This window comes from Tarenaya hassleriana, unplaced genomic scaffold (assembly GCF_000463585.1).
Source record: "Tarenaya hassleriana unplaced genomic scaffold, ASM46358v1 Cleome240, whole genome shotgun sequence".
Lineage (NCBI taxonomy): Eukaryota > Viridiplantae > Streptophyta > Magnoliopsida > Brassicales > Cleomaceae > Tarenaya > Tarenaya hassleriana.
Genome location: NW_010965697.1, coordinates 86,825 through 95,872, shown reverse-complemented (window position 1 = coordinate 95,872; position 9,048 = coordinate 86,825). Strand labels below are relative to the sequence as shown.

The 9,048-nt window shown below is 34.4% G+C and overlaps 1 protein-coding gene across 1 annotated transcript; it reads right to left on the bottom strand.

Moving 5' to 3' along the window:
* Positions 1 to 728: 728 nt before the first annotated feature.
* On the bottom strand, positions 729 to 3,489 carry LOC104816111. Its single transcript, XM_010544784.2, has 6 exons — positions 3,058 to 3,489; positions 2,050 to 2,176; positions 1,658 to 1,797; positions 1,498 to 1,560; positions 1,355 to 1,423; positions 729 to 1,238 (listed from the first exon to the last, which is right to left on the bottom strand). Exons 1-6 carry the CDS (start codon positions 3,268 to 3,270, stop codon positions 1,167 to 1,169), a joined length of 684 nt encoding a protein of 227 aa, XP_010543086.1. The 5' UTR covers positions 3,271 to 3,489; the 3' UTR covers positions 729 to 1,166.
* Positions 3,490 to 9,048: the final 5,559 nt, after the last annotated feature.

The following is a 9,048-nucleotide window of genomic DNA, read 5'->3' as shown; positions in this document are numbered from 1 at the left end:
TTTTGTATTTGAAATCTTGAACTCAACTTATGATTTTTTTGGTTTCATGATGAAAAAGTCGTAACTGATTCTGGATAAAATGGCAAACAAGCCGTACTTTTTTTTTTAATATATTTGTTTTTGTGCGAGTCCATTGAGTTAAAGATAAAATTAAAAAAACGAAAAAAAATTAAAGTATAACTTTTCTAAAATTAGAAAAAAAAAAGGTTACAGGTGGATGTTAGAAAGAAATGGGTGTTTGTCAAAACCACGATTAGGTTAGTATTAATTTACGACAAAGTTATCAAGACTAATTTATTATTTATTTATAATTTTACGATTCATTGAAAGTGTGTAAAAATTGTTAATTTTGACAAGTGATCGTTGAAAGATGATGACTGCATTCAAATTTAAAAATAAAAATAGGTTTGAGATCATTGTTCTAACTTTTGTATAATTTTTATTACTTTATGATTATTCATATCTAAATGTATATTATACTGTTCAGACTTTCATATGATCTGGCTTATAACTTACAACTTTATAAACTATGTTAAATCGCGATTGAAAACCATTTTTATTATTTAATTTGAAGTTAATATCTCTCGACGAAAACTCATCGATTCACAATTTTTACACTGCCACCGAATCGTAAAATCACAAATAAATCGTTAATTAGTCATTAGTTTGTCATAAATCAGTGGTAAATTAGTCTCAACAAACTTTGAAATCAGAACAAGAGTACCGAAGAGGAGAAGGACGCTTAGATTTACGGATACGCCATGTTTCCAGGGTTTTAGCTAAAGCTTTGAAATCAGAACAAGAGTTCATACGCAAATTACTATCCCCAACACCAGAAAGCTAAACCTACTAGAAATCCAGATAGTGTCCACAAAATCAGCATGAGTATAGAAGGCAGTTCTCGCCGAGATCCCTCGTGGTGGACCTATGTACATCTTTTCCACAGAAATCCGACCTCAATGGGGCAGTGAACTACCGAGAATACCGCTGACACAACGACAATCCATGAAGCCTAAATCACTACTCACTCACCAGCTCTATTGAGCGCTTGCATCTACATAAATACAGTTTACCAAAATGAGTCGACATAAGCTAGGGAAAGAAAAGAAACCGGGCAATGGAGGATCAGATTCATGTTAGTATTTGATAGTAAGTTTCTCGAGTTTTTATTTGCCAACTGTCTTCAGTCTTTTTGTCGCCTGAGCAAACCCAACAATGACTTGCAGCTCATCCAATTGCTGTGACAATGGTGGTACAACAAACATCAAAAAGACAGAGATTCTGTAATGAACATGGAGTTATACGTACGGACACGACCAGAGAAACAGGGGTTGAGATTAAAATGTTACAATACCTGTGACATGAAATGTGTCTGAATGACATCGATTAGTTGTTCCTTTGAAGGGTTAGGGAATTTGTCCACCTAAAATAGCAATCTTACTCAATACAAAACAGAGAAAGGATAACATTGATGAGGAAAAAGGCCTTCGAGCTCACGAGGTTGAAGTGACGCCAGTATCTCCACAATGCAGCCATCTCAAGTTTGCCGAGGTCGACTTTCTACAAAGGAAAGGCAAGATTTTTCAGAAAAATTTTAAAAACGTTGTGGAGAATGCACCTAAAAACGAAATCCCAAGAAACATTGAAGAACATATACCATGGCTCCAAGTGGCGGAGGAACCGAGTCCCTGTGAGATTCCAAAGCGACACAACACCTACTCACTGTCTTAGGCGACAACCCACATGACTTATGCGTCCTGTGCCGTGATTTATGCGGCTTTTGAATGTCATCGGATGCTGAGACGAAAACAGCATGATTGGGGGGATGGGGTCCATGAAAAAAGGCTTAGGATATGATTGATTATTGCAACAAATGATCAATAGCGAAAGCAAAAAGTTAAAGAACAGAGGATCATGTATCAATCTCCTTGTAAAAGTCCACTCTAAGATGAATCAAACACGCTGAAACAAACGCTGAAAAGGGCAAAAAAAAACAGGACTTTGAGGAAACCAGCCGAAGACAACATAAAGAAACACGATCAAACTCACCCATGTCTGTGACTTTCCATTGCGTGCCCTCAAATTCAAGGGCGCTGTCTTCTTCGTTACCGGTCGGAGGTTCGAGGACACTAAGTGCATTCCTCTGCAACTTAACCTCGATACCATTCGTTAAAACCTGTCCAAACCACAGTGACTTTACAAAATTAGAAGTGCAACGAAACGACAAAAGCGGAATTAGATTCAACTGAAGAGGGAAACGAGAACTAAATCAATTCAATTATACAATGAGCACTAGATTACCTGTGAAATGAAATTGTTCATAAGAAACCACAATTGGGTGTTTTCTTATTTCCTTGTTAGTTTATTCAGTGATGAAGTGAATAAAAACCAGAGGAAATTTGGGTTGGTTTGGATTCGAATCATTTTTCCTCAAACCCTAATAAACCCGCGAATCCAAAAAAACGAATTTTGTCTGGAATTGGATTCAATCCAAAAAAGAAAAAGAAAAAAAATTACTCATCCTGTTATGTGATCTTAATTTTTGCAATGTTTTCGTGGCCAAAAGACGAAGAGACGTTGATTGAAATCGATTCGCTGACATTGAAAACTCGATCCGGGTATCAAAATCGACTCCTCGATCATGGTTTGTTCTAAAACATGGTGAGACATTAACATGCTTTACAAACCCTAATTCCGCAGACGGACATGGGAGGGCAAACTCGGTACAGAAGAAAGATTCGAGGCAAAATCTTTTAAAGTGGGACAAATAAATTCGTATTAAAATAGTTATAAAATTGGGGGAAATAAAATATTTAAGGAAACACAGAAAGAAAAACCCGGGAAGAAATTTCTCAAAAGTAAACAAATAAGAGATCCAAAATTACATTCAAACACAGATTCATTTGAAAGGGAGACCAGATTCGTAATGCAAGAACATCCAACCAGCCAATAATCAATTGAAGTAAAATTCCGGATTCAAAAACAAACAAAAAAAATCGTCGTTTCCGACCAAAAAAAAAAAAGAGGAACCCTAGGTGAAAATTCAAGCGAAATTACCAGCCAATGCCATCCACCGAGACCAACAGCCTTCTTGACAACGCCTTGAAGACCGACGAGAACGGATTTGGTACGGTTGTTTCCGGTGACGACAACCTTTGTATGTCGGGGAAGTAACGACAGCTCTTCGTCACTACTGTCTCCTCCACTGTAGAAACTCCGGTGAAGCTGAGAGAATCCGCCATTGATGTTGCTCTCCACTGCAGTCTCCATCAACGCCTTTCTTCTGTATTCTTTTGTCGTTTCTGAGAGAAGAATTGTTACAGTAAAAACCGAAGATACGGAACTAAAACGATTCCATATCCGAATTAGGTCAGAGGATCAAGCATTGCGTAGCTCAATTCGGGAGTAACAATGGCGGAAACTGGGGAAATTCGAGTGAGAAATATAGGATTTGGGGAGTGGAAAACACAGGAAATGGAACAGCGAGAGAGAGAGTTTTGTTTTTATTGGTTTTCGTTGAATCCCGGAGAAGTAGAATAAGCGAATCGAATAATGCCACGTGTGTACGGCAATTGTCACGAGCAGTTTCGGATTTCAGTAAATCGTTATTTGTTTTTTTTCTTAAATTATTTTTTTTTATGTCGAGCAGCTTATATAATTTCATTATTGTTTCCTTTTTTTTATAGAGAAATTTGACTTGTCTTACTAACGTAAATGATCATTTTCAAAATAGTTTCTAGTCATGTGACATAGCTTATAGATATAGGGGTTCTTAGCATTATATATATAAAATAAGAATTTGATATGATTTAAAGAATTATTGGGCGAATATTATATTAAAGATCTAAAAAGTACACATTCTCTACTATTAAGATTAGATAAACATTATATAAAAAAAGATTAGATAATTCGATTATACATCCAAATTATTCATTGTCTTTGTGTTTTCTAATTTAATTTTGGATTAAAAGTGGTCATGATGATAGAAAATATATAAATTGATATTTTGTTTTTCCGTTTTTGTTGAATTGCAAGTAAACTTTAATAGATTATTATTTTTTCCATTAATTTTAGTTCCACATGAAAACGATAAGTTTATTTTGGACAAAACCAATAAAAATATCTGAATTCTATAAAATATGTCAACAAATTTATCAACTTTTAATTTAACAAATAAATATATTAAATATTGAAATGTGCCAAAAAAATCTAATTTTTCGAATTGAAATCAATTTCATGCACGGTCCTTAATTAAACCGTCAATGATTCTATTTAAATTGTTTGAAATTGTCTCATATACGAATTTTAATAGATCTTTATACAAAAACAATTTCATATTCCAATTTTAACGATATCGTCAATGATATAAAATTGCTTTCAATTTCAAGAGTTGAAGTATTTTCTTGGCACATTTTGATATTTGATACACTTATTTATTTAATTAAAATTGATATGTTTTTTTGGCATCTTTTATTAAATTAAGATATTTTCATGAGATTTTTAAAATTGATATCTTTTTTTTTTATTAATTTTAGCATACAAGGTGGCTCATTTTCGGGGTATATCGTACTTAACGCATAACTGAATCTCCTTTGGTGCCTCTAATTCCCATTCTTTAAATCGCGAAAATGAAAAATCTCATAATAACTTTACAAAATATGTCAAAAAATATACACCCTTTTAATTTGACAAAAAAAATGCACCAAATGTTGAAATGTGCCAAAAAATAAATAAATATTTCAACTTTTGAAATTGAAAACACTTTTCTACACATCGACTGCATCGTTAAGACTAGAATATGAAATTGAATTTATAAATATTTTATATTGGAAATTCGACTTAAAAGTTGGATCATTTTCTATGAAATTGATGCCATTTTTTTCATTGTCTTAATTTATTAATTTACTTAGTTAGGGATAGAGTGTAAAATGGGTGGGTCGAGTCGAACCACTTCCGCTTAGAATTTTTTTGGGTTAGATCGATCTAGTTTGGTAAAACTTTGTGTTTATATTTGAGAGGTGGATTCGGATTGGACTTCTAATTTTTTTAATAATAATAAATAATTTTTATTTACAATCGCAACGCAACCACAAAAAATAATACAATAGTTCTGTTTACATATAAAAAATTTAATAAAAATTATTTAAATTTAACAAAATTAGAGTAAATTATTCGAAAACTAAATAAACATATTGAAAGAAACCAATATTAATTTATGTTTGTAGTCAACTTATCGAATTCACATCCATCGTAGCCTACACATCACGATTATATATGACAATCAAAATTTTAGATTAAAACTAAATATATATTTTTTTCACATAAGATCGACACAACAATCTAAATGATCTGATTAATCATTGATACTCTAACATTGATGTCATAACTATTGTTGGAATCTAGAGTTAGATCCCTAGATTTTTCTGCATCTCCAAACAAAGATTTACGAACTGTTATAAATTACGATCAACAAATTCTCACACAAAGTAAAATAAAATTCATTTTTTATCAAATAATTTTAAAAAATTAATAAAAAATCATGTGATTGAGTAATTTTTTTAAAATTGTTACATATCATCAATTTAATTATTTTTTTCAATCATCATGCATCAAAACTAGAAACACATTTTGAGAAATTTATTCTTAAAATATTTTATATTATTTTTAACATATATTCTCTTGAATTCTACATGTATATCCTCTAATTATTAATAAAAAATAAACTCTCGTAATCAAATGAATTAATTATTTAATTTTTAGGTTGTAGCTAGGAAGAAATAGAATTTTATAGTATTCAAAAATTTGTTTATCGAAATAATATAAAAAAAATTAATTGAATAGTTTTTTTGTTATAAAATACCCAAATTTATATTGAATAAAAATAATGACATTAGGGGTGGACATTTCGATTTGGTTCGTTATCGAACCGAAAATCTCAGTATTTTTTCGAACCATACTATTCAAAATTTTCGAACGGTATATTTTTTTTACAGAACCCAATTTTTCAGAACCGAACTTTATAAAATTTCCAAAAAACCAAATTTTTTTTATGAAAATCTAATTTTTTGTAACAAAAACTAAAATCGAACCGTAGCGAATCCGGAATCGAACTGAATCGAATAATATATGCTACTAATTTGGTACAAATTTTAGAATACCAAATAAACCATTCCAAACCCGAACCGCTAAAATTTTGAATCGAATCTCGAAACGTCAACCCTCCCTAATGCTATATACAGGTGGGATGGATTGTGGAAATAAGTTTAGAGGGACAAAAGATTTGGACTTAGTAGGTCTGAAGCCCATTTGGTCCCATGTCCGAAAGTTCAGAAATTTAATGAATCTATATTTTTAAATTGAAAAAACTCCCAAAAAAATATTGAAAATAATAAAAAAAATCTCAAACTTGCAAAGTTGCCGAAAAAAATCTCTAACTTGTAGCATGTATCTAGAAAAAACCTGGAACTTGCAAACCGACGTTGGAAATCCGATCGTTTGAAAAATTGGTCAAATTGGAAAATATTTTATTTGGTATCGGTTTGCAAATTCAAGGTTTTTTCTAGATACATGCTGTAAGTTAAATTTTTTTCCGATAACTTTGCAAGTTTTGGGTTTTTTCTTAAATATTTTAGCAAGTTCAAATTTTTTAGAGTTTTTCCTTTTGAATTCAAACCCTTATTTTTTTCTTCGTATGGGCTCAAGATATCTTTCAGATTTCCGGCTTCTTATTAGGGTTAATATTTTTTGTCTGTGCGTGGAGATTAGTGAGAAAAAGATGAGGATCATGTTTTACATATATTTATGTATTTAGATGTATGTATATAAATATAGTATGTATGTATATATGTGTATGCATATATATATATATATGTATGTATTTATATATGTGTGTTTATATATATGTATATGTATATATATATGTATATGTATGTGTTTATACATATGTATATATATGTATATATATGCATATATATATATATGTATATGTGTATGTATGTATATATGTATATGTGTGTTTATATGTATATAGGATTGTAATTTTCCATGAATTTCCTATTTAATGTGTATATATATGATACGCAATGCGTAATAGAAGAAAGAATCTCATTACACCACAATCTCCGCATCATAAAGAGGGAAATAATACATATATATAGCCTATTTATATATTCTGTAATATATGTCTGTTGATTGCTTTCCCTTTTATACATGCTATAGATGTTAGAATACTCTGTATATTAACCCTCTCATAGTCTGATTATCAATATACAGAAGAGCACTCTTTTACTTATCTTTCTCTTTGATTCAGAAAACCTTTATGGTATCAGAGCCATAACGGTTCAGACTTTGCTTCCACTAATCATCTTTCTCTGTTGTGTTTCTGGCCTTTTTTCACAACCATGGAATTCCACGCCAAAATCATCCCTGTCGTTCTCCATGGTGAGAACTATTTTTATTGGTCGAAAGCCGCAAAGGCTGTTTTGCGCAGCAAAGGTCTCTGCATTCATATCACCCAGTCTGAATGGAGTCCACCGGCCCCGACAATACCTGTCAATCCTGAAGATCCAATTCCCGTGGCTAACACCACTGCTGAACTGAAGAAGTGGAGCCAAGATGATCAATTAGCTCTCACAATTTTGCAAAGTTCGTTGGATGAGCATCTTCTCAAATCCTTCATAGCTCCAGAAACGGCTAAAGCTCTGTGGGACGCTCTCCAAAAGGTGTATGGTAACTTATCAAATCTCTGTCGTGTTTTTGAAATAAAAAAACGCATGACTGCTCTGCAACAAGACGGGAAACCTTTCAATCTTGTTCATGGAGAGTTTGCAGCTCTATGGACAGAACTAGAGGACTTGCGTCCGAATTCTGTTGACGTGGAAGGGTTTAAGGCCCGTCTTGAAGAAGATAAGATCTTCTCCATCCTCCTTACTCTCGATAGCTCGTACAATGATATGATATATCACATTCTCCGGCAAGACACATTACCTTCATACGACAATGTCTGCATGCTAATCCAACGCGAGGAGGGTGGTCGCACCCTGTAATAACCCGTAAATTCGACTTTCAAACCAAATTTTAGGAAATCAGATATGAGTCATAAAAATGTCCCTAAAATATTGAATTGAACACTAACCAAGTTGACCCGAAGAATTGGACCGAAACGAGCGAGAAAAACGGACGAAAACGGGCCAGAACGTCCGGTCTGACAAGCAGACCGTCCGTTCCGCTTGTGCAGACCGTCCGTTCCGGCGGTCTTGGCCAGGTCACGCGCCGCCTCTTCCTTTCTGCTGAGTCACCGCCGCAATTTCGGCCTCCCTCCGGCGTGTGCCACCTCCTGCTTCTTCTGGACGCGAGAACTGCCCTAGGTCCGCTCATTTCACAGTTCTTCGCCTCTCACTTCGCCCTCTCACTCCCCCACAAACTCTCTCAAAAGTCCGAAACTTCAACCTTCGATTGGAGTCCCGGTTTCGATCGAAATCAACAAATAAACACAGCAATCAACCCTACAGAACATCCCCAACGAAATCCCGAGCTCGAATTTGAGCTAAGTGAGTGTTTCGGATTATGCCCGAAAATGATAATCAAATTGAAAATGGAGATTTGATTGCTTTGAGTGAAAATTGCATGAAATTGGTGTTAGATTTGGGTTCCTGATGTTCTAGGGATCATTTTTATGTATAATTTGTGGAGTTTGGTGCAAAAATTGGAAACCCAAAGTTTCTGGTGCGCCTAGACCGAACGGTCCAGGCATGGACCGACCGTTCTAGGGTTTGCAGGGTTTCGGGGGAAGAAGACGAGTCCAGACCGTCCGTTCTGGACCTGAACCGTCCGTTCTGACCTAGAACGTCCGTTCCACCTTTCGCGGAACGTCTGTTCCAGCTTTGGCCAGACCGAAGGGAGCAAGCCACCAGACCGTCCGTTCCAGACGGTAGACCGTCCGTTCTGGACCCCTTTCTCCCCGTTTTGGTTCGTTCTTCCGGACCGAACGGAATCCGATGCAACCGACCCCTGACCTACCTAAACCCGTTTCCCACCCGAACCACATGA

Bases quoted from the DNA above. Each gene is read 5' to 3' on its own strand.
- LOC104816111 (XM_010544784.2), bottom strand. From the start codon at position 3,270: ATGGAGACTGCAGTGGAGAGCAACATCAATGGCGGATTCTCTCAGCTT. The intron at 1,561-1,657 runs GTATATGTTCTT...TTTCCTTTGTAG, and splicing joins CTCCGCCACTTGGAGCCATG to AAAGTCGACCTCGGCAAACT. The intron at 1,424-1,497 runs GTGAGCTCGAAG...TTGCTATTTTAG, and splicing joins ACTGGCGTCACTTCAACCTC to GTGGACAAATTCCCTAACCC.